The 26,318-nt window shown below is 32.2% G+C and overlaps 3 protein-coding genes across 5 annotated transcripts; all 3 read left to right on the forward strand.

The window, feature by feature from the left end:
- The first annotated feature begins 4,384 nt into the window (after positions 1–4,384).
- Positions 4,385–6,666, forward strand: LOC130014562 (uncharacterized). Its single transcript, XM_050355225.2, has 4 exons — positions 4,385–4,732; positions 5,094–5,438; positions 5,554–5,685; positions 6,323–6,666. Exons 1-4 carry the CDS (start codon positions 4,445–4,447, stop codon positions 6,617–6,619), a joined length of 1,062 nt encoding a protein of 353 aa, XP_050211182.1. The 5' UTR covers positions 4,385–4,444; the 3' UTR covers positions 6,620–6,666.
- A 4,490-nt stretch (positions 6,667–11,156) lies between these two features.
- On the forward strand, positions 11,157–16,546 carry LOC126661388 (ethylene-responsive transcription factor 5-like). Of its 3 annotated transcripts, none has more exons than XM_050355223.2 (5): positions 11,159–11,511; positions 11,654–11,995; positions 14,145–14,486; positions 14,756–14,884; positions 16,079–16,224. In XM_050355223.2, the coding sequence occupies exons 1-5, from the start codon at positions 11,212–11,214 to the stop codon at positions 16,109–16,111; spliced, it is 1,146 nt and encodes a 381-aa protein (XP_050211180.2). In that variant the 5' UTR covers positions 11,159–11,211; the 3' UTR covers positions 16,112–16,224. The 3 variants fall into 3 exon arrangements, with proteins under 3 accessions (XP_050211179.2, XP_050211180.2, XP_050211178.2); XM_050355221.2 differs by having other exon boundaries at positions 11,161–11,511; positions 16,131–16,546; XM_050355222.2 differs by lacking the exon at positions 14,756–14,884 and having other exon boundaries at positions 11,157–11,511; positions 16,131–16,546.
- A 7,688-nt stretch (positions 16,547–24,234) lies between these two features.
- Positions 24,235–25,139, forward strand: LOC126661409 (ethylene-responsive transcription factor 2-like). The gene has a single exon (XM_050355262.2). It carries the CDS (start codon positions 24,242–24,244, stop codon positions 25,136–25,138), a length of 897 nt encoding a protein of 298 aa, XP_050211219.2. The 5' UTR covers positions 24,235–24,241; the 3' UTR covers position 25,139.
- Positions 25,140–26,318: the final 1,179 nt, after the last annotated feature.

The following is a 26,318-nucleotide window of genomic DNA, read 5'->3' on the forward strand; positions in this document are numbered from 1 at the left end:
ATTAAGGGAGTGTGTCTCGATCGAGACAAGCCTCTCCAAAACCTACTGCCTCCTTTCTTGGCCTTGTCTCGATCGAGACACTTCCTCTAGTGTCTGTCTCGATCGAGACAAGCTTCTAGCTTCTCGAAGATTCCGCTTATTTGCTTCCTTGACGATTCTTCTGCTTCCCTTAGCCAAAACCGCTCTAAAAACACTCGAATGCCCTGAAAAGGTAAAACACGTAATAAGGTATCCATATCATCTCTAAACACATCGAATAGGGCATAAAAGTGAATAGAACAACTCAATTAAATAGGAGTATTTTACTCCTATCCAAGACCAGTCAGCTGTAAAGGGGGATGACGATCATAACTGGAAGAAGGAAAATGATTGGCGGCTGTTTGTTGAATGAAATTAGGTTTGGCTGTTACAAAATGAAGCCATGGAAAGAAATCAGAGGACTAAACATATTTATGAAAAAACAAAAGTATAGAAATCAAAAAGAAAAAAGACAGAATGTATTTGTCAAAAAACAAAACCACCATCGTAATTGTGAGATTAATTAAGCTTGTTAACATGTTTTCTGTAATTAACTCAATGATAAAGGCCTATTTTGATAAATAGCTATAGATAGCTAAAATATTCTAAAAAATACAACGTCAAATTTAGTTTTTGAAAAATACAATTTGTACTTTTTTTTTTCAAAAATAACTTTTGTTTATTCTTAAAAATATTTTTTTTATCTCAAAACTACGATTTTGGTTAACCAATGGCATAGTAACAGATTACTAACGAGATACTAAAAAATAATTTATGTTTTAAATGCACAATTTAGTTATGCAAATAATAAACCAACTATAAGTTTGTCAATGGTTTATTCACGGTTAACTAACGGTGTACTAAAAATAAATTTATTATTTTTTTAAAAGTAAAGTATGTTTAAAATATACATTTTAAGTTTACCAACTATTTATTAACCATATTCATAATAAAATTATTACAAATTTACCAATGGTTAATCCAACGTTTACTAATAGTGTATTACAAATAAAACTATTGGTATACCATTAGTAAATCATTAGTTAACCACAAACAAAATCATTACAAATTCAAACCTCCATTTCTATTAAACTAGTTGAAAATTCTATTTTTAACCCCTCCTCCTTCACCACTGCAATAGCAACGGTCAAACAAAACCTAAATCGTTTTTTTTAAAAGTTAAAATTATTGGTTAACCATTAGTTAACTATTGGTTAACCAACAACAAAACTGGTTATAAAAATTACAAATCAAAAATTGTTGTTGCTTCTTGATCGACATCTGATAGGAGTATTTTACTCCTATTTAGAGTGTCGTTTCCGCATGCTTTTATTATATTTTACCATGTTCTTATGGTATTCTGAATGCCTTATTACGTGTTTTAGTATTTCAGGTACTTAGGAGCATTGCGGAAGCATTTTGGTGCAAAAGATGGAAAAGTCGACAAAAGAGAGGCGAAAGCTCATTTGTAAATCTGAAAAGCTGACACCTCTGCACTATTTGACCAATTTGGGTCGGTTAGAGGTCTCTAATGAGTTCGTGTTCTTCATGAAAGATGAAGTAGACATCCTAAGATTTCCAGGGGTTCAAGAATCGACTCAATCAGACACTTTTACACCGAGTTACAAAATTTTGAAGTTCACAGTCCTGCGGTGCAAAGGGTGGCTCCAATCGAGCTCACCAAGCTTCATTGTGTGTCTCGATTCGAGACACAACTCTCCCTTACCAGAACATTGAGCTTGAATCCAGACACTCACTTAAGCTAGGTGAGCTCGATTCAAGCCAAGGCATTATGAAGAAGGATTTTTTATTTTCATACATCACAAGGCTTGATTCACATTGTCATTTTGGGCCCAACACTTTTGTAGTTGATGGTTTTATTTCCCCTTTTGTCTAGTACTATAAAAACTTCATTATCTCTATTTTAGGTCATGACACCTTTATGAAATTTTATTCCTTTTGATTATTGCTTCTCTTAGAATAGATTGAATCCTTTTTGAATTTGGTGCTCCATAGCTTCCACCATTTGTTGGTGCTTTGAAGCTTTTATTGCTTTGTACGAACAAGATCTTCATTATTAATGCAAGTTATTTAGTATTAAATCTTCATTATCTCTTATGGTCTATTGCTCTACTTATTTAATTAAGTTAACTCTTCTCTACTCTTTGATGTTTAATTATTGGTATATTGCTTGTGTTGTTTTAAGCATGAATGCCTAAACCCCCTTGTTTGGGGGTTGATATGAATCCTAGTTAATGCATGATTGGGTTAGAATTTGGGTTTGTGTTGATGTTCTAATTAATGCTCCTAAGGCTTGCTTAGATTAGCTAACTAAGTATTGTTGTTAGATTAAGACTCACCTGGAGAGTGGGTTTGTTAATTGGAAGAGTTGATTAGATGCTTAATTAGTGGCACCATGAGAGTGGGTTAGTAATTAAGTGGTCTTTGAGTTGTGATTTATTGTAATTGCTCTAATTGTGTTTAGTGTTACGAGAGTAGGTTAAGCTTGATTAATTGTGGTTTTGTAGCTCTTTGAGACTCGAGAGAGCGGGAGTTGCGATTTAGAAACGCTCGACCCTCGTTTTATGACCCTAGACCCGAATCCCGACAATGCATGACCTAGGTGGATTGTTGACCTCCAAACCTCGTTTATCACTTGAATTCCTGTTAAGTTGTTAATCGTTTTAGTCATTTATAATTGTTAAATTAGTTGTTAATTGTTAATTGCTAGATTAGTGTTAGTTGATTGTTAGTTGTTTAATTGATTCTTGAAACCAATATCTTCTCGTTGCTTTCCGAATTGAATTTCACAATCGAATTCACTCACTTTAAACCTCTAGTCCTTGTGGGTTCGACCTTGGCTTGTCGAGTACTATGAATTGGCTTTTTGCTAACAACATCAAAGATCAGGAAGCCACTCAAACAACAAAAAATGAGGACGATTGTGGCGTTCTCCGATTTTGTTTCATGAAGAAGAAGACGGTCGCTGTGGCGTTTTCCGATTGCTCACCATCATCCTTCTCGTTCTCCGATTGCGATTCGTGAAGTTGAAGAAGACAGCGGTTGATTTGCGGATTTGATCTCTGATTTGGATTTCTGCTCTGTCAGCGATGTATAGCGGCACTGGTTTATATCTTCAGCATTAATGGTGTTCCTCTCAGCGGCAATGGCGGCGATGGTTTCATCCGACCAACAGTGATCTGTTCTTGCAGTGGTCGACTGTATTGATTCGCCAGATCTGAGGAAGGAAGACCAGTTAGCTGTAAAAGGGGATGACGATGGAAGAAGGAAAATGATCGGCGGCTGTTTGTTGAATGAAATTAGGTTTGACTGTTGCAAAATGAAGCCGTGAAAAGAAATCAGAGGATTAAACATATTTATGAAAAAGCGAAAGTATAGAATCAAAAAGAAAAAAGACAGAATGTATTTGTCAAAAAACAAAACCACCATCGTAATTGTGAGATTAATTAAGTTTGCTAACGTGTTTTCTGTATTTAACTCAATGATGAACGACAGTTGGGATGATGACAAAAATACCTAAAATTTTAAAAATATTTACAAAAGTATCTGTAAACTTTTTTATTTACAAAAATATCGACTGATTAAAATTAATTATAAAACTACCAAAAAATGCAAATTATTTACAAAAGTACGATGTGTATAATATTGGGTATAATTCTGGTATAATTTCGGTATATTAAAACTATAAATCAGAGAATTTAATAGTATTTGGTTTATTATTGGTATAATTTCAGTATATTTTCGGCATATCGATAATAATTTTACATATATATTTTCTAGTTGATAACATGTATATTTGTTTTATATGTATTTCACTATAGCTGGTATGAACTAGAGAATTTGTATATTTTTGGTTTAATTTTAGTATATTATTAGTTTAATGTTTAGTATACGATGTGGTGTAATATTGGTGTAATTTTTATCTAATAATAAAATTTCAGTATATTTTGATGTGTATACTCTTGGTATACTATTGGTATAATTTTTGTATATTATTAATTTAATTTTTAGAATACAATTTGATATCATTTTGATAAATTTTTATTTAATATTAATAAAATCTCAATATGCATAATGTTGGTAGAATGTTGGTAGAATGTTGATATAATAGTAGTTTATTAGTATACTGGCATTATACCAACAGTATGCACTGTATATTTGTAATTAATTTTTTATTTTTTGATATTTTTAATTTTTTTTTTTGGGGAAATGGTGTAATTTCCTTTTTTTCATTTGGATTTTGTGTACTCAACCCATGGAAATGAGGATGAGCCCATCAATTAAAATGGGATGTGACCGGCCCGCTTCCTTGCCATCCTTTGTTATTGACCTAAATCAGTTTGCTAATATCAAATTAATCTGAAATTTCCATTTTGCTAATTCCGTTTGTGGCAAAAGTCTTCCGATGGGAAAAAACGATCACGATCGCTGTCCGTTTTTATTTCCCTCAGCCATCTATGCCTCTCCATCTTCTTCTCCGTCGTCAACAACATCACCTCCGTCATCGCCACCGCCAACTTATTCCAGCAGTACTCATTCTTCTACTCGTCAATCTTCTTCTTCGCTGAGTATTACGTCTCCTTTCACATATCCTTCAACTGCACAATTTTCTTCAACGGCCGACGACGGCGCAAATCTTAATCGGGATGAAATTATGGTTGATGGAGCCACCGATACCATCAATTTTCTGCAGGTAATCCAGATTAATCTACAGTCAAGTTTATTAAATTAATCAAATCAAGTTTAAGCTTAGCAATTTAGAATTATGTTTCATAAATGAATCAAATTTAGTTTAAAAATGTTCTAAACTCAATAATTTTTTAGTCGTCTCAGCAATCTCGGCGCCTTGGTCGCTGGTTCAAATCCTAGCTATGCCCTTTTCAAAAAAAAAAAGTTGGTTGGGATTAGACTGTTGGACATTACAACCCGAGGGCGGTCCATGTCTCGGAGTTTTGCAGTGATCCTGCCCTTTGACTCGGGGGAGTGAGTCCCGGTTATCGAAAAGCAAATTATTAGTTCATAAATTAACAGATTTAAAATTTTGTTTAATATAGGAACCAATTGAAGAAGCAAAGAGAAGATATAGAGGAGTAAGACAGAGACCATGGGGCAAATGGGCAGCTGAAATAAGAGATCCTGTGAAGGCAGCTAGGGTTTGGTTAGGCACTTTTGACGCAGCTGAAGAAGCAGCAAGAGCTTATGATGAAGCCGCCCTTAGATTTAGAGGCAGCAAAGCTAAGCTAAATTTCCCTGAAAATGTCAATCTCAGGCCGGCTACTACTTCCATTCCAATGGCTACTCAGTGGGCCATTTCTGATTCTTCATGTACCCGTTTTTCTGTTCCGGATTCTACTCGGCCAATAATTCACTCTCATCAAGGTGATCATGGCCGTATGCAGGTTAGAATATAGTTTTTTAGTAGATTATAATTATATGTTATTTTGATTGGAATTATGGTTCACTAGTATTTTGCAAATTTTATGAGCAATTAGCTTTAATTGGGGGGAATTTCAGGATCCCGGGAGAGGCGTTGATGATAAAGAAAAGGGAGATGCGAGTTTGCCTTATTTCCCTTCTGAGGATCCCCACAAGTTTGCCATTGTTGATAAGGTTTTTGGTGCTGCCAATGTCAGCAAAATGTTGCAGGTCCGTCTTCCCTTAATTACTCTCATTTATGCATTCCTTTGTTATTTATGTGGCACAGATACGAATATGGAAAACAGGACACTTGGACATGAATACGGCAAAACAATGTTATTTTAACTTTTCCTATGTTAAAAGTGAAGTTTCATGTCCGAAACGCCAAGTTTTCAAAATGAAAATCATTGATTGAAGGAAGTGTCCTTTCTACTTATAGTATATTACGTCTGCAAGTTCATATGTATGGTATTGTATAATAAGTTAAGGGTGTGCTTTCGAATTAAACCGTATCAAACTGAATCAAAATTCCTATTTCTTTTACAATTTAACCAAACTGGATTTCTACGGATATAAAGTTTTTCAAACTGAAATCAATTGAACTAAATGATTAAGTTGATTTTTCTAGTGTGGTTTGGTTTTTCTGTTCGGTATTTTACTTCAAAAATTAAATTGAACCATACTGAAAATACGAACTTTTTTTATTATGTTAGACCGAACCAAATTGATTAATCATTTCAGTTATTCAGTTGAATTTTGCACTCCTACTAACAGCTGTTGATATATGTGTATTAAATTTATTATCGGAGAATGATCAAACTTTTGAATCGTATGGTTATTTGATAATGGTAACGATGTCGTACAGGAGGTACCAATACATCAAAGGGAAGATGCAGTGAGTAGTTTGGTGTATGAAGCAAATGCAAGGGTAAGAGACCCAGTTTATGGATGTGTTGGAGCAATATCTCTTCTGCAAAATCAGGTATCACAGCTTCAAATGGCGCTAGCAGTGGCTCAAGCAGAGATATTATGCATTCAGATGCAGAGTAATCAGCCTCCACTACCCAAGAATGATAAAACAGATGATGACAAGTCATCATTTCTTAATGATCATCAGATTAGTCTCCCTCATTCTCATCAGTACCTTAATTTCCTCTTCTAGCATTGTACATTATTTCTTAATCAAGATGACTTTATTGGCTACCTAAATTTTATACTAGTGTTCATAGTTCTATTGCTTTCACAGTTAGACTATGTTCATGTGTGGTTCATGAAATATAATAGAATGGAATGGAATAGCTATTTGATAAACAAGAAATAGCTATTTCATACTAACTATTTTACATGGAATAATTATTTACTCCGGATCTATTTGATAAACCAAACATTGCCATATGAACCGAGCAAATTAATGACTTTGAATCTTATTTCAGCTTTCTATTTCTATTTTCAAAAATACAAAACTCAAGTGTGATTTTGCGGTTTTTTCATTTTGATATATTCTGTTTTAATGTTGAGGTTTTTTGACAAATATACATAAAACAGTAAAATATTTTCAAAAAATACTGGTTGACAAAAAGAAATGCAAAAATACGGGTTGACAAAAAAATATTGCAAAACTACGTTTTCAGTACTAATTCTAACCTATAACAATCCGGAATCAAGTCGGAAAACACATGGTATTACATTCCCACACTTGTGTTTCGTTTTCCGTATCATTGAAACGGTAATGTATTCTGGCAACAAGCGATTGTGGAAGTAGTAGGGGTGTCAAAATGGGTTGGCGGGTTGTGTTCGTGTCGACCCACTTTGTTGACACAATTAGGGTCAACACGAACACGACCCATTTAACTAATCGTTTCAAAATTTCCAACCCTAACACGACACAATTTTTAAACGAGTGACACGACACGACACGATTAACCCGTTAAGATAAACGGGTGACACGATTAACACAATTACACGGCTAACACGACACGACTAACACGAACCACTTAACATTTACAAATATTTTAAATCATATAAATATAATAACCCCAAATTTATCAATTAATATTCAAATTATAAGATTTTAATATAGTTAATTTATTTAAATATTAATATAATTAATTTAATAATTTTATTTTTATTTTTTATATTTATAACTATTTTATTTTTATATTATTATAAATAATATGATTTGTAAACGGGTTAGGTGGGTTAGATGGGTTCGCGAGTCAACCCGTGACACGACCCATTTATTTCGTGTCATAAACGGGTTGACACGTTTTCGACACGAACCTGCTAAGCCTCAACCCGGATTCGCCAAACTTACGGGTTAGGCAAATCGTGTTATCGTGTCATGACCTATTTTGACACCCCTAGGAAGTAGTGTGCAGGGGCTAGGTGGTATGTGGGTTTCCTTTGCACTAGGCGGAGGTGGTGGCGTTTCTCAAACTTCTTGTTGTAATTGTATGTTGTCTTTAGGTTTGGCTAGTGGTGGGTTTATTAGTTTCCACCATCCCATGACCTAATCAATAAAATTTGTTTAGGAAAACCGGTCGTTGCTACAGATGGCGTTAAATGATGGATCTTGACGGATAAGTGGTTGAGGTTCGTCTTCTGTTGGTCCTTGACAAATCGATAAAACCTAAAATGATTAAAGAGGGGAGAGGAAACTTGGGATTTGGACCTCGAGTTCGCTCCGACGTTTAAATCAGTGTGGATATGTGATAAGTTATATATTTATTAATTATACATACACCTTAGAGACACATAAATAATACATATTAATAATACATTTATTTATTTTTGTTTTAGAAATATGAAAAAGATATGTTCTTAATACATATTTGATATATAACAGATACATAATGATACATGTTTGAATAGTTTGACAATCTGACGCGTGACTGCGCACTGTTTTGACGCGCGTGTCAGACGCATGTCAGATGCATTTCTGACGCGTTTTTGACCTATTCTGACACATTTTTGATCTTTTTAATTTGTTTTGTGCGTGCCATATGTTGTATTCTTATTGTGAAGGTATTAAATGTAAAATTTCAATTTTTTGAGGTGCCCATGTAATATTTTAGCAAATTTAGCATTGTTATTAGTATTTCTTTCTCTTTTTGTATAGTTTTATCATTTTCTCTAATTTTTAATAAAAAGTTAAAGTAAAGTCCATAATTCAAATTATAAATAAATTGTAAAATAAAAAGATAAAAATCTCCATTAACTATTATAAATATTAGAATTTGTGAGTTAAAAAAGTATATATATATATATATATATATATTCTCATCTCTCTACTTAAGCGATGTAGTTTTAGTATTTTCGGTTGGTTCGGTTTATGAAAGCTACAAATCAAACCAAACACCAACCTCCATACTTTCTCATATTTAGCACCGATTCAAACCATTTTGACCAAAAAATCGCACCAAACAATAAATTTCAGTTCGATTTGGTTCGGTTCGGTCCGGTTTTTCGGTTTGGTTGAATTCTTAATCACCCCTAACGATAAGTGAGAGCATAAAATGAAACAGAAAGAAAAATACTTCAATCAAGCAAGCGTATATTAGATCCTAATTATTCTCGAAATACAAGAAAAGAGCTAAAAGTTTTGTTGGGTGTCAAAGTTGTTGTCTGTTCATGTATTCAAGAATTAGCATGTATTGTACAATATAATATTATTTCAGTCTGTTTCAGTAACACTTTCCATGAAGTTTCCATATTGAATTGAATATAATTCTCTCGCCCTAATTTCTCCAAATCGTGACTCTTCCCAATTAAAAAAAAGGCTTAATCACCAAAAAATGCCAAACCTATACATCTTGTGTCAATTATAGCCAAACCTTTAAAAATCACCAGATTTAGCCAAACCTTATATGTTCTGTTTTCTTTTTAACCATTTTTAAATCGAACCGGTTTTTCTGACACCATGTCGTCCACGTCACCGCCAACTAAGCAATTGGCTGGCATGACAGCTGAAATATTTAAATAAGTTTGGCTATAACTGACACAAAATACATAGGTTTGGTATTTTTTGGTGAATATAATTATAAAATTGAATAATTAAATGATTAATTATATTATAATAAAATTCATATATAGAAAATAATATTTTTATTTAACGTTAATTAAAATTAATTTATTTTTTACTAAATTTAAATAATTCTAATAAATTGTTTTTACATATTTGATGGATTTATAATTAATTTAAATTCTATTAAAACAAAAAATGTCATATTCATCTTAATTTTTTTTTAAATTTCAGTCTTCTTTGACACTGCCGTCGTTTGAGACCCAATTGTTCGTTTTCCGACGAATAATCTGAGAATAATATACACAACAAACATACGACAGTGATCATAATTCAACTATACACATAAACATAAAAATAATCACTAAATAGACTGCTTATTTAAAGGACGAGTGTAATTATTTTCTCATTTTTTTCTTTAAAAAGTGAAGCTCATTGTGATGTAATCAATATATATCATGATGTTTATAAGCATAAACGCATATGTCATTTTACTCGGCATAGCCAAAAACTTACCTTAATTTACACATAACTATTTTATTTATTACCTAAATCCAGTCATAATAAGACCTCAACAACATTAAAAATAATAAATCAAGTTCAAAGTCATCATGAATATTAAACCCTTTCACCAAATTTAAATCAACATTAATTCCTAAGTAATACATTAATTTATTTTTTAATTACATATTCATTAAAATATATTATAATATAAATTTATTAGATTTAGTTAGGTTTAATAAAATAATTAAAATTTATTTTAATTAGTATTAAATAGGAAATATTAATTATTTTTAAATATATATAAATTTCATAAATGATATAATTAATTTATTAATTCTTAAATTTAAAAATTGGCTTGATTTTAAAATTAGGTTTATTCACCCAAAAAATACCAAACATATTTTTTTTGTGTCAGTTATAGCCAAACCTTATTTAAATATTTCAGCTGCCATGCCGGCCAATTGTTTAGTTGGCGGTGACGTGGACGACACGGTGTCAGAAAAACCGGTTCGATTCAAAAATGGCTAAAAAAGAAACAGAACATATAAGGTTTGGCTAAATCTAGTGATTTTTAAAGTTTTGGCTATAATTGACATAAAACGTATAAGTTTGGCATTTTGTGGTGATTAAGTCTTAAAAAAAATAATAAGTAGCAAATTGATCCAATTGGATGAGTCACATATCACTATGAGAAACTAAAAAGAAAAAGCTAAATTCATCTTGAGGTTCGTATATTTTTACTATTTTATGTATTTGATCTTTTATTAAAGTCTTATATTCATCAAGACTCTATACTTCATGAACAGAAGGAATTTGTACGCCTATGTTAAATCGCTATAACCGTTATCAAGTGAAAAATCATAAAGTGAGTTTGTTTTACTGGGTTAAGTTTTTTATTCAATAAGTCCCTATATCTTTAAATGTTTATTTTTTAGGTCTCTATATTTGTAAATTTTTATTTATATAATCCATCCTCAAGTTCGGTCTCATGCCCGTTTCTTCCTATAAAACGGAAGTGTATTGTATGCTTCTTTACCATTTATAAAAAAAATTAAAAATCAAAATAAATTAAATACTAATATTAGATAAGTTAAAAAGACCAAATAAGCAAAATAATAAAAGTACAAGGGTCTCGAGATGATTTTGACTAAAAGAAAATGCATGTCTTGATCTAAATCAGTTTGCTAGTAGTAAAATTAACCTGAATTCTTTTTTTTCCTAATTCTTGAATGGGAAGAAACGAGCAAGATTTTTATCCATTTTTGTTTCCCTCCACCACCATCTATGCCTCTCCATCTTCTTCTTCGTCATCAACGTCACCTCCGTCATCGCCGCCGCCAACTTATTCGAGTAGTACTCAATCTTCTTCTCACCATTCTTCTTCTTCTTCTCTGAGTATTACTTCTCCTTTTAAATTATACCCTTCAACTACACAATTTTCTTCAACGGCTGATGGCAAAAAATTTAATCGGCAATTAACCGAAGAAATTATGGTCGATGGAGCCAGAAATACCGTCAAATTTTTGCAGGTACTCCACAATAATCCACAATCATTTTATGATCTTATAAATTTATCACATCAAGTTTTAGCTTAGTAATTTAGAATAAATGAATCAAATAATCAAATTTGTAAAGTATAGGAATCAGTTTTTTCTTTATGAATAAATATAGGAATCAATTGAAGAAGGAAAAAGAAGATATAGAGGAGTAAGACAGAAATGGGGCAAATGGGCAGCTGAGATAAGAAATCCTATAGAGGGATTTAGACTTCGGTTAGGCATTTTTGACACAGCTGAGGATGCAGCAAGAGCTTATGATGAAGCTGCCCTTAGATTTAGTGGCAGCAAAGCTATACTCAACTTCCCTGAAAATTTCAAGCTCAGGCCGACTACTACTTCCAATCCAATGACTACCCAGTGTCCCATTTCTGATTCTTCAAAGGCCCGTGTTTCCGTTCCGGATTCTACTCGGCCAATTATTCACTCTCATCAAGCTGATCATGCCCGTATGCAGGTTAAAATATACTCTCTCTGTCTCATTTTTATTTATCACTTTTTTAGTTTTTGATGTTCCATAAGAATGTCACACTTGTATTTATAACACATATTTCCCTTTTTTCCTCTTATCATTAATAAGTTGATATATTTTGTCCGTCCTTAATTGATAGACATTATTTTAGTTTTTTTCCCCTAAATTACAGACACTCAATTATTGGCTTACTAAATAATTGTCAAATGTACCCTTATTAATTATAGTGGAAGTCTTAGAAAGAATTTTTTTTTCTTTTAAAAAAGACAAAAGTTACTAATACATTAAATAAGGATAGGTGGTATTCATTAGTAGATAAATTTCTTAATATTTCTGTTTGCCTAAACTGCCTATAAACTTGATACCGAGTGAAATTAATGAAGTAGTTCAAGATTTCATTTTTTAGGATAAAAATGAGAGATATAAAAAGAAATACATGTATAGCATTTTATATAATTTTAATATAAGTGAAAATGAATCAAGTTATCAAATTTGTAAAAGGCTAAATACATAATCATGTCCCTGCACTTTAAACTTTTTGCACATAAGATCCTTGCACTTCATTATCCTTATTATAAAGCCTACACTTCTTAAATCAGTAGGCTGTGGTCCCTCGGCCCAAGCGAGTGTTGACACCGTTAAAGATTACATCCAGTCTATTTACACGTCAAATACATCTCCAATGTGGCATGTGATTTTGACAGATTCCAAAATAATTATCAGATAAATTTTAATTTTGAATTTAATTTGACTTCTTCTTATTATTATTATCACTTCTTCTTGCCAGCATTTGCTTGTATGGAGTGTTTATCTTAACTAACAGTATCTTTTTTCTAATAATAAGGTCAAGGTAGTAAGCTGCAGGGCACAATCGAGATCCTCGAGAGGCTGATTATGATTTACGAAATAGTTTTCTTAGCCCTGTAGCCCCACCCACTGTCCCTATGGATTGCTCTCATTCTGGTCTTGTTTTAGGGGCTCCATTTATGATCCTGCTTATTTCTCCTCTCTCTTTGAAGATGGCCACAACACTACATATTTTGCTGCAGTACGTACTATAATTCTTGGATGCTTTTCATGATTATATTTTCGTGTTTCAGCTACATACCCTTTTGTCATCTCATACACAATCTTAGGATGAATTTTCCAGAGGCAAACTGAATTTGGTTTTAGGAAAAAGGCTGGCTGCAAGAAATGTGCAGGGCATAACATAGCAAATAAAAGGAAGATTTATTTGAATGCAACCAATGGGATCACAACCCTTTTCTTTCCAAATTTCATTCACTTTTAAATGAATTGGAACAAAGAATGGAGTGGAAGGATTAATTTTTCATTTTGGCTCATCTTGTTATTAACAAAGTTAGGCAATGAGGAAGAGTGTTTGAACGTCTTTTACTTTTTATTATGCCATCCAAATATGATCCACAAAGCTGCGTCTTCTTTTTTTCACATGCTAGGTGGTTTCTAAGACTTAATAGTGTTTGAACATCTTTAGTAAATTTGGTGCTCTATTTCTATGATCAAAATAAGGTGAAAATATCATCGCATCTCTTTTATTTTTTTATCACAAAATTCTGTAAAACCTTCTCCTTTTTTAGCCTTTATAACATTGATGGGCATTTATGCACTAATATGGTCTGCGAGAAAAATGATTGCTGCTGGAGCAGCTAAAGGGTTGAGATATCTTCATGAAGAATGCAGAGTGGGGAGTATTGTGCATCGCGATATGAGGCGCGGAGAGGGAAGCTTTATGTATGGTATTATGTGGCTGTCAAGTCAAGTGGTCATAGATGTATAAAATATGGTCATATATCCATGATTGAATGTGCTTGAATTTTGAAAGGGAGCTTTGATGAACCAAACTTACATGAGAAGTAGTGGAGAAGAAGTGGTGGAGAAGAAGAAGATGAGGTGGCGTTTTTATTTAGCAAAAGAATAATGATGTGGACTGAAACCTACATTTATTATTCTCACTAATAAAACGTGAATTACACGCGCTAACAGAAGCACATCGGGGCTACTGATTTAAGAAGTGTAGGGTTTTATAATAGGAGTAATGAAGTGCAGGGACCTTATGTGCAAAAAATTCAAAGTGCAGGGACACGCTTATATATTAAGCCTTTGTAAAATATAGGAATCAATTGAAGAAGTAAAAAGAAGATATAGAGGAGTAAGACAGAAACCATCAGGCAAATGGGCAGCTGAAATAAAAGATCCTATAAAGGGATTTAGAATTTGGTTAGGCACTTTTGACACAGCTGAAGAAGGAGCAAGAGCTTATGATGAAGCTGCCCTTAGATTTAATGGCAGCAAAGCTATACTCAATTTCCCTGAAAATGTCAAGCTCAAGTCGACTACTACCAATCCAATGACTCCCCAGTGTCCCATTTCTGATTCTTTGAACACCCGTGTTTCCGTTCGGGATTCTACTCGGCCAATAATTCACTCTCATCAAGTTGATCATGGCCGTATGCAGGTTAAAATATACTCCCTCCTTCTCATTTTGTTTGCTACTTTTTCTATTTTTCGATGACCAAAAAGAATGTGATATTTGAATTAATAACACATAATTTCCTTTATTGCTCTTATCATTAATGAGTGAAATCATTGAAGTAGTTGACTATTTCACATTTTCAAGACATAAAAGGAAAATATACGTATAGTTTTTAATATAAGTGGAAAATGAAAATGTGACAAATAAAACAGGAGGGGGGTACTAGTTTTTTAATTGGGAATATGCTTCAGGATCCCGAGAGAGGCGTGGATGATAAAGAAAAGGGAGATGAGAGTTTGCCTTATTACCCTTTGGATCCCCACAAGTTTGCCATTGTTGATAAGGTTTTTGGTGCTAGCAATGGCAGCAAAATATTGCAGGTCTTCCCTTAATTATCTCTGATTTATGCATTTCTTAGTTATTATCTATGTAGCACGGACATGAATAGGGAAAATGAGACACTTCGACATGAACAAGGCAAAACGATGTTATTTTAGAGAAATTTTTAGGTAGACTCAGTCCACCACGTCATCCGTGGACTGAGCCAATAACATTATAACAACTCATTAAAATAAAGGTATTCTTATAATATCATTATTCAAAAGTGTAAAAAAATAAAGAACAAAAATGCAAAAATACCCTCATTTTAATGAAGTGTTATAGTGTTATTGGCTCAGTCCACGGATGACGTGTTGAACCGAGTCTACCTAAGAATCTCTCGTTATTTTAATGTTTTCTACATTAAAAATGAGGATATTAAATTTGTGAGGTAACTAAAATATATGAAAGTTTTAAAATGGGTACTGAACTATTTTTTGTTATAAAATGGATACTGAATTATATAAAACGTTACAAAATGGGTACTTTCAGCCACGTGTTCTCCACTGATTGGATGAACGAAAAAGTGAAGTCAGCAAAAAGTGGCTGAGAGTACCCATTTTGTAACGTTTCGCATAATTCAGTATCCATTTTGTACAAAAAAAAGTTCAGTACCCATTCTGGAACTTTGGCATAATTCAGTACCCTCTCAATTTTAATATCCTTAAAAATGAAGTTTTGTGTTTGAAACGTCAAGTTTCTAGCACGTTTCCAAAACGGAAATCAGTGACTAAAGGAGGTGTCCGTGCTACTTATATATATAAATATAATATGTCTGAAAGTTCGTATGTATGGTATTGTATAATATCAGTTAAGGGTGTGCAACCGAATCAAACCGAACCAAATTTCTTAAGTTTTTTTACAGCCAATCCAAACTGAATTTCTAGAGAAATAAAAAATTTCAAACTGAAATGAAGTGACCTGATTGATTAAGTTGATTTTTTTGGTTTGATTTAGTTTTTTATTTGCGCGGTATTTTACTCTTACAACTGAACCGACCGAACCGTAAATTTGAGGTGTTTAATCATGTCAGATGAACCAAACTGAATTACAAGTTTAGTTCAATCGTTCGGTTTGGTTTGGTTTTTGCACACTCCTTTGAACAGTTGTTGAATGGTTATTTGACATATGAACGAAAAGTCTAAAACTTAATAGCTTTGTAATAAACTTATTATCGGAGGATCACCGAATTACAGATCAAACTTTTGAATCGAATTATTATTCAATAATGGTAACGACCTCGAACAGGAGGTACCAATACATCAAAGGAAAGATGCAGTGAGCAGTTTGGTGTATGAAGCAAATGCCAGAGTAAGAGACCCACTTAATGTATGTGTTGGAGCAATTTCTCTTCTGCAAAAGCAGGTCTCACAGCTTCAAATGGCTCTAGCAGAGATCTTATGCATTCAGATGCAGAGCAATGAACCTTCACTACCCAAGATTAATAAAACAAATGATGATAATTGATAAGTCATCATTTCCCTAAGGTATGTTTGGTTTATGGAATAAAATAGCATAAAATAAAATATTTTTTTTACTTTTTAAAAATTGTACCTATTTTAAAAAAAAATGAAGGAATTGCAGTGATTTTATAAAATTACTATTCCATCAACCAAACTATGTATAATTATTTTATACGGAATATCTATTCTGTTCCGAATCTATTTCATGAAACAAATATAGCTTTAGGAAACCGAGCAAATTAATGACTTCGAATCCTATTTCAGCTATCTATTTTTGTTTTCAAAAATACGAAACTTAAATGTGATTTTGCAGTTTTTCTTTTGGATATATTCTGTTTTAATGTTCTTAGATAGCTAGGAACCAAATGTGAACTCAAGTTCTATGTAATGATGCTTTTCAAAACATTGATCTTACGTTTAGCTTTTAAATTTTATATCAATTAATTTTTTTATTTTATGTTTCTAAAATAATAATTATTTTTATTTTTTAACTTTAGCTTTTTAAAAAAGAAAAGAGTTTTCTTGAATTTTGATTAAACCGTAAACCAAACTGAACCAAACCAACCGATGGACTGTGATAATATTTCTGTAACATCTTTCATGGCATTTCAATATAAATTGAATATGATAACCTTGCAACTAATATCCCCTAAATCATGACTCCGTTCAAATAAGAAATAAAAAGAATTCAACAGTGTGAATGAAGAAAATGAGAAAGAGCTCCGCCTTTTCAAGCTAATGAAAATCTAAAATTCGAATGCATTAATTATAAAAGCCCACTGAAATCAATAATGTTTGATTTAGCATTGAACTCTGCAGATTACTAATTTTTTTTTCAAATTAAAGAAAGATCATTGAATAAATATTTCTTGTAAAATAATCACTGAATTATATTTTTTATTACAAAAATATTTCTGTTGTAAAAAATTCCGTAAATAAAAAAATGTTATTGAATTATACCTTTTATTATAAAAAAGTCATTGAATTATGTTTTTTTTTTTTTGTAATTTCAGCTTGTCACATAAGTAAAAATGTTGCATTATTGCGTGAAAACGGTACGTTTTATATGAATAAACCCTTTTATAATAAAAATGTATAGTTTAACGAATATTTTGTATTAAAAATTTGTTTAATTATCTTTTTTTATAATTTGAAAAAATCTTGGTGATCAATAGAATTTAATATTCTAGCATTGCATATAAAAAAGGGGCTTTTTTTTGCACAAATCTCTTAAAAGTAGTGATGTCAAATCCACCGACCTGGAAATAGAATGGAAGCAGACAAGTCAAAGAACACAAGATTATTACTTGTTTAAAACCGATAAAAAAGAAGAATTTTTTTCTCAAATTTTGCCGACACCTTTATAAATTTGCAATAATCAAATTTTGTCCCATCTAGCATACTAATTGTCAATATGAGACTATTTATTTAAACTTTTATCTACATTACACATATTTCTAAAAGGCATCATATTTTGATAATAAATAAAATAAAATTGTCGGAAAAAATTAATTTAAAATTTACAATTAATTTATTAAAATTTAGTTTAGATTAGTTTATTTTAAGTTCAACATGTGGTATTATTTCAGGTTCACATACAGTTCACATCAGGTTGACCAAAAAGTTCAGTATGTGGCATTATTTCAAGTTCACATACGATTCACAACATGTTGCTTTTCAGTTTTATAGAATGTCAACACATTTCACCTAAAAACAGTTATTTAATTCTTATAATATACTATATTTTAAAATTATCTCTATACAAAATATCAGATAAGATACAAATTTTATAAAAAAACAAATTAAACTAGTTTAGTTGATACATGTTCATATCAGGTTCACGTCAGGTTGATTTTATGTTTTATAGACTATAAAATATATTTCATTTAAAAGAGATATTTATTTCGTATATTACACTAAATCTCAAAATTCTCTATATATAAAATGTCATTGAAAATTGTAAAGAGCAGCAAGACAAATTTGATTAAAAATTGAATTAAAGTAGTTCAGTTGATATAGATTCATATCAAGTTCACATTAAGTTCACATCAAGTTGATTTTCAATTTTATAGTCTGTCAAATACATTTCACTTAAAAAAGAAATTTAATTATTATATTATACTAAATCTCAAAATTCTCTCTATATAATCGTAAAGAGCAGTAAGACGAATTTAATTAAAAATTGAAGTAAAATAGTTCAGTTGATATAGGTTCACATCAGGTTCACACCAGGTTGATTTTAAGTTTTATATACTATCAAATACATTTCAATTAAAAAAGATATTTAATTCTATAATAAAAATAAAGCAACCGTAAAAGTCAGTTGGAATAAAAGTTAAAAAATAAAATTAAAAAGTATCAAATTCGTAAAAGCATTCTACAAGATAACAAACAATTCCATTATTTGTCAGCACTTTCTTTCTCTTCGCTAGACCCAGCACCATCACTAAACTTGCCATTTCCTTCGTAACTTTTGAAAAGTCATCTAAAGAAAGGGCTTTCTATTCAGCAGATGTCGGAACAATGCCGCGGACTCACCTCAATTATTAGAACCAAATATGAACCTAATAATATTTACTATAAATTCATATTTAACCTACATTTGATTTACGTTAGCCGCCACATATACGACTCCCAAACAACACGAGTCCGACCAAATTAAAATGCATGGTCTCACCATATTGTAATAATATTTAAGGTCTGATCAATAATTTGATATACTATTAAGATAACAAGTGAAACCCAATTAAAAAATGGTGGAAAGATGTCATCAGCAAATCAAGGTTTTAAGTTTTGCATCTCAATAGAGCTTCTTGTGCTCCAATATGATATTGTACATTTATCATAATCATCTTTTCTTCTCAACACTTACCATTGATTAGTTGCTTTTGATTTAAAAATAAAATAAATAACAAAAAGAAATCAAAGATTTGGTTGATTGATCAGTTTCTGTTAAAATTGGAATTCTGTTTATAAAGAAACAACACAATTAATTCAGACTCAGCCGAAGTAGAAAGACCAGCACAATATGCAGGCATAACAAATTTCAAACAAGTCTAGCCGTTGTTTTCGAAATTCTCTAAATCATGTTTTGTTTAACTTTTATTCTCTTGATATACTCTATTTTCCATAGATAATCTACAATTCGTACCTCTGATTACAACTTGTCCGATCACTAACCACCGTCGATGATCATGATAATGAATATTACAAGCAATTGACAAAACTCAGATGGTATAAATTCATAAATATTAAAAATGACAAATCCTGATGAAAAATTCTCATAAAATCAACCAACAATGCATATGGAAAGATGATTAAAGAATAAAATTGAGATGATGCCCAAAATTTGTTTAATCAAAGACTAAAAAAGCGTACGGCTTTTTTTTTTCTTCATGTCATTTGGATTCTCCCAATTGATGAATATTACTGTTTGACTTCGATAAAACTCCAATATCAATTCGATGGTGATAATCATGATGAAAACTTCATCGTTCTTGTCGTTATCCCAGATGCCAATAGATTTCAACGAGTTAATGTTGTTTCAATTGCGATTTGCTTGTTTCAAGAAGAATAGAATAGAATTAATATTCAAATGAGGTAGAGGTGCAAACATATTTTTTAAGAAGGGAGATTTTTGCATATAAATTATTTTCCGAGTCACCGATATAAACTTTTCATTTTTAGGTTATATGGTGTAATTTTCTCTACAAAAAACGGTTAAAACATAATTTCAAGGCCCAAATGACTTGATAAGACACTTTTCTTTTTTAAGTGAGTTTGAGGATTCGAACCATATTCAGATTTATTATTATTTTTGTGTATATTGTTTTTATGTGCGTTATATTTTTTCGAATGTAAAATTGGGGAACAAACTCCAACAATATGTATAATAAAAGACATAATACATAACACAGTACACATAATACAAAATACATAATAAATAACATAATACATCACAGAGTATGTAATACAAAATATGTACTAAAAAACATAACATGGCAGAGTACAAAATACAACAATCTTAATCCGCCAATCGCCAATCTTCCATGGCTCACTCTAACTCAGAGACATGCTCAGATGCGGCATGCTTCATCTCCATAATTCCATCCAACGTGCGATACTGACTATGCTAAGTAGTAAGCGTGGTGACACGGCCAACAAATCTCGTAGTTAGGTGACTAAAACGAGCAACCCATTACAAAAGGAAAAAAAATTAAGTTGAGTTAAACAATTAAATATATAGGTTAATTACTAAGTTAAAAAAACTTACATAATCGATGTTGGCGCGAGAAGGACGGCCTCATAGAGCTGCTATATCAATGTTGAGAAATTGAGGGTGACCTATCAGGCGTACGAGTCCATGTACTCTGGTACACATGCTCCAGGAATAACAGTCACTCGCTCGAAACGCTGGAAAAGAAGTATGCTACTGTATGGAAACAAACCCCAACTGTCACTCGCAATAATCTTAGAGATCTCCAGCGTGTACTTGAGTGACATGCTCGATTTTACAGCCTTATTAGGCGAAAAATAGCAGGCGGTATGATCTGCACATAACCGAGCTGACATAAGGCCCTACTGGACATGTATGGCTCTAAGATGTCCTTATACCGTATCCAACCAATGTATGCAGTCCTCTGACCGGTCATAGAAGGGTCGACACCAAAATGCAGCCACGTCACCTGTTCAAAATACAATAAGAAACAAGAAATTAGTAGAAGAACAAATAAGTAATTAAATTTATTTTTTTAAATTTACGTACCTCGTCCGCTGTCAGCTGGTATATACGGGCACACAATGTCTGAAGCCTGCTATCCAAGTTCTCTGTAAGTGATACACTCCAACTACAAGCTCGAGGTATCTCAGAACTGATAATCAGTCGCTCTTTAGGGTCGGAATCATATAAAGTACTCATAAATCCATGCCTGGAGTAGTGTCAGGAATACAGACAAAACATGACAATCTCCCCTAGAAGCCACTCCTAGTTGACGGTACCGATATGCTAGTGTAGTGGAGCCCTACGATTAAGAAGGCACACCTGTCAATCCACCCCTCACCTCCCAAAGGCATGCCCGTCTAATCTTGTGGCCATTCTTTTCAACAAAAAATGTGCAACCTAGAGTAAGCCAAACCCACGCTACGACCTTAACCTTTGCACTCTGACCCTAACTCGGACCGCAAACACTGATCACCGAGTCAGTCAAAATCCCTCCTTGAGCCAGATGCTTCATTCCCAAATTTAATAGGCTATCTGGACTAAAATTTAAAATCTCCACACAAGCAGTCTGGAGCTGAAGTCTATCAGGATCACTAGAAATTAAATCACCCTCGACTGAAATACAGAGAATATGCCACATATTATGCAGCGTAATAGTCATCTTCTAGAATGGCAAGTGTAAAGAGCTAGTATCATGCTTCCATCGCTCCACAAATGCAAATAGAAGTGGAACATCCAAGTGAGAGAACATTGTCTTTGGGAGAAGTGCCAAACCAGTCCCGCCTATCCTCTGCTTAACCTCGCCTGAGGTACTCGAATATCTACTCTAGCACTTCAGAGTGCCTCTGTCTTCCCCGTTCCATATCATAAAAGCAATATGTCGTAGAAAATTGGGAATGACACTGCCGTCACGGGGTCCACCTGACACTAGCCCACTAACAGTCCAAACATCTGCAGTATCTCTCCTAGGTCGTCTCTTTGAAGCTGAAATTATAATTACAATAATTAATATAGATTTATTTATTTAATCAATATTCTTAAATTAACAAAATAATTGAATTATATTTACCTGCTGACGATCTAGAAACAAACCGCCTATCATCCCTTTCCTCCGTCCATGACCAACGAGGCGCTCTAACTCCTCTAAACTGTCTAGATCACCATCCAACAACATATTATTCCAAATATCGCGCGTCTTCCTCTTCAGGTCTTTCAACAACATTAGTCTTGTCTCTGTCTGATGTCTCTATCGTCGGACTGAGGCATTCAGGCCACGAGTTCTGGCATGTCGAGCTCCCGACCCCTCAATATCTTGATCTAATTGTAGCTGCCGAGCAGTCAGCATATTTTTTCCTCTACCATTCCTCTGCAATTGTCAATTGAAAATGATATTAATTGAATTACACTATTTAAAAAGTAAATAAATAAAATTAGACTAAGTAAATAAATAATAAAATTAAATTCAAATAATTAAATTAAACTAATTAGACCAACTAATATATCTAAACAAATTAATCTTATTTTAATAAAACTTAAACCCTAAACTAATACTACGTAAATTTAATTAAACTAAATTAAACTATTTACTTATCATTAATTTAAAATAATGAAATTTAGCTATTTAATGTCGTGGGTGAAGGTCCGGGGAAAACGTGCCCCCACTAGGAAAACGTTTTCTCTAAGCGTTTTCCTCAAGGAGAAACGTTTGGGGAAAACGTTTCCCCCTAGCCCGGCGCCTTCAGATCGCGTCAGTCCGGAGGCGTCGGTTAGGAAGTGGACGTCGTCGACTCAGACCGCCGCGATCTGAAGGCGTCGACCCGAAATTTGTTTTATAAAAAACGCAAAAACAAGTAAATGTTTTTGAAAACAAATACTTACCGGAAGTTGCCGTCCTCTGTCCTGACTAGATTCCGGCATTTTTACCATAAATTGGGCTTTTCATTCCTCGGATTTGAGTATGAGTTGAGATAGTTTGAGTATGATTTTTAAATTTGAAAAAGGTTAAAGGGTATTTAGATAAAAATAAGGGCAGTACCTAATAATCTAGGGGCGGTAAATAGTAGTTCACTTAATTTATGATACGAGAAATTATATAAAACGATATATAATGTACATTGTTATTTGCCCTAGTATAAAAATCCTAGCCTCGTCACTGATTCCAACAATAAACCCAAATTTCAAGTTTTGATGAATAAAGCACGCGAGCTTTCCGCAACCAGAACAAATAACGTCATAGAGGAAATAGGACTTTCCTGATGAACACCTCTCCCCATAAAAACGTTATCCATTAGCAACCATTGATAACTGAAAGCTGCGCAGAATAAAAAAAATACCGACGATATTTATTTGCTGTCAAAATTCATCCTTCAAAGCGTTTGCAAAATAAATTACCTAAAAAATATGGTTGATAGCTTTTCTGTAATCAAGCTTAATAAGAAAAGCTTGTTCCTTGCAACTCTTAATAAGATGAATAATCTGAAAAGTGATTATGTGGTAAATATGAATATTCTTTCCTATTATAAAAACCAAATCGATTTTGAGAGGAAGCACATGAGAGAATATATTGGCCATCTGAAAATAATAAGCTTAAGACACAATTAATCAAGCTGATAGGATGAAAATTATTAATATTAGAAGGCCTCTTCAAATTAAAAATTAACACCAGAAAAAATAGTATTCAACCCAATTGTAAAAGAAGCAAAAACGAAAAACTCATGAAAAAGAGCTAAGAAGTCTATTTTAAAAATTTCCAAGCTTTTTTGTGTAGAAGATAAAAAAATGCTTTTAAAAAAATAAAAACATAATTTTTTAATGGAATGAAATTAAACCTATTTAATAATTTGGTTTGATTTATTTTTGGTCTAATATACTTTTCAGTTTGCTTTGAGTTAATTTAAAATTTAAAATATTTTGATTTGGTAGGTTTTGGTCATCAAACCGAACCGGATTAACATATGCATAATGCACATAGACTGTCCCTGAATACGACAAATGCTTATGGACATTCCAAATAAAATCTAATTATATAATCAAAACCATGCATGTGGAATTATTCGATTAAAAAAATAAAATGAGATGCAAAAAACCTAAACATCATTTGGAAAAGTCTCTATATATACCAAATTTACAATCACCTTTTTTGACATTCGTATCCTTCTCTTTTTTTTCCTGTGATTATGGAAATGTTTGCAGAAAGTACTAGTACTTCCTTATCTAATGATGCTCCCAATTTTTTGGAGTCAATCCAAGATTATCTACTCGAAGATGATTTTGAAACCCTAACAAATACTACTTCACTACATACTTTTCTTGAAGATGATTCTGAAACCCTAACAAATATTTCACAGCATACTTTTCCTGAACATGATCTTGAAAACCTGACAAATACCTCACTAGATATTTTACTTGAAGATGATTCTGAAACCCAAACAAATTACTCACTACATACTTTTCTTGAAGATGAAATTACCCAAACAAATACCTCACTAGATATTTTACTTGAAGACGATTCTGAAACCCTAACAAATACTTCACTAGATGCTTTACTTGACGACTGGCTGCAGTTAGATTCGACGATCGAGGAAACTACAGCATTGCCACCTAATGATAGTGGTCTCCGAGAAGCAGTCGCAAACGAAAAACAGGCACCGTCCAAGGGCTTGAAATTTAAGGGTGTAAGGAGGAGGCCTTGGGGCAGTTACGCGGCGGAGATCAGAGATCCGAAGAGACATGGAGCTCGAATTTGGCTTGGTACTTACAAGACACCGGAAGATGCAGCAATAGCTTACGATAGAACCGCTTATAAAATGCGCGGTCCAAAAGCTAGGCTCAACTTTCCTCATTTAATGGGCTCGGATGATTATGTTCCGGTTAGAGTGACTAACAAACGTAGCTCGCCGGAACAATCTCCTTCTTCGTCGAGTTCGACATCTTCATTGGAGCTGCAGGATGGTGACTCTACAAAGTCCAAGAAGAAAATTAAAACTGTTAATTTAATAGCTAATGCTCTAGCACATAATGTTCACCAGATTACCCAAGTCATCAATAATTTAGCCAATTCAACTCTAAGTTAGCTACCAGTTATTGAAATGTTAATCTGCTTTTCCTTATATCAATAAATTTCATAATTTCACTTAAATTCAAAGATTAATTATGAAATTTAATTTTTTAGTACCTTTGTCCTACGAAAATATGTTTGATATTACTAAATATTCTATAAACTATTTTATGAGAACAACAAATTCGTTTTACCACATACTAATGTAGTAGTAGTATTTTCATGTTTAGTAGTAGCAGTATCATTAAAAGCGATAATATACAAAGAAAACAAATATTAGAAAAACAGCCATAATTATATATATATTACTTTAATTGTGTTAAAAATTATAAATAATTAAAATTAATAAAGGGTAGAATGGATACTTTATTAGTTAAATCAAAATATTATCAATATTGGATATTCAAAATAAGAAAAAAAACAACTGTCAACCTCTATAGGACCATGGTCCTATAGAGATTGACAGTTGTTTATTTTATTGATTATAACTATTTTAGTTTATGTTAACTTATCTAAATAAAGAACAATAAAAAAATAATTATTTCTCATGATATTATGATAATTATACCAATTTTGGTATCTACTTGACTTATTTTTAAAAAAAAATATAATCATTTAGCGTATATCTTTTAATAATTAAAAACTAAATTTAAACCAATTATTGCTAAAAAAATCAGTCCGGGTAAGAAATTGTTAAAATGGAATGTACTCTAAACAAAATTTTGATAATCTTTTCTTTACGAGGGAACTCCCGCGGAGCCTATAAAATCACCCCTTAAATCTCAATGATTAAAACAATCTAAAAAGTCGTAATTAGATTTCTAAAATTATAAAGGTTAGAAACTGCTACATTTATACACTTTATTTAATTCAAACGGACTCTAAAACGATAGCATTTGAATCACGGTACATGCCAGATCATTCAAGTACAAATAGTTTTATAATAGTTTTATACATCCAGATAATTTAAATATAAATAGTTTTATACATCAGATGATTCAAATCTTACAAAATCTTGTTGGAGTCAATTAGCAGGTTAACAAGATATTTTATGTTCGAATATGTATATTAAGTTCAATCCCGTCCATATGCAGTCCCAACTTATTTTTTTTGAGAAAAAAGCCACTTATATTGGATAAAGTTATAAAATTAATGATAATATAAATAATATTTATGGAATGAATTAATTAATAATT

Source organism: Mercurialis annua, linkage group LG8 (assembly GCF_937616625.2).
Source record: "Mercurialis annua linkage group LG8, ddMerAnnu1.2, whole genome shotgun sequence".
Classification (NCBI taxonomy): Eukaryota; Viridiplantae; Streptophyta; class Magnoliopsida; order Malpighiales; family Euphorbiaceae; genus Mercurialis; species Mercurialis annua.

Bases quoted from the DNA above. Each gene is read 5' to 3' on its own strand.
- LOC130014562 (XM_050355225.2), top strand. From the start codon at position 4,445: ATGGGAAAAAACGATCACGATCGCTGTCCGTTTTTATTTCCCTCAGCC. The intron at 4,733-5,093 runs GTAATCCAGATT...TGTTTAATATAG, and splicing joins ATACCATCAATTTTCTGCAG to GAACCAATTGAAGAAGCAAA. The intron at 5,686-6,322 runs GTCCGTCTTCCC...GATGTCGTACAG, and splicing joins ATGTCAGCAAAATGTTGCAG to GAGGTACCAATACATCAAAG.
- LOC126661388 (XM_050355221.2), top strand. From the start codon at position 11,212: ATGGGAAGAAACGAGCAAGATTTTTATCCATTTTTGTTTCCCTCCACC. The intron at 14,487-14,755 runs GTTAAAATATAC...AATATGCTTCAG, and splicing joins TTGATCATGGCCGTATGCAG to GATCCCGAGAGAGGCGTGGA. The intron at 14,885-16,130 runs GTCTTCCCTTAA...GACCTCGAACAG, and splicing joins ATGGCAGCAAAATATTGCAG to GAGGTACCAATACATCAAAG.
- LOC126661409 (XM_050355262.2), top strand. From the start codon at position 24,242: ATGGAAATGTTTGCAGAAAGTACTAGTACTTCCTTATCTAATGATGCT.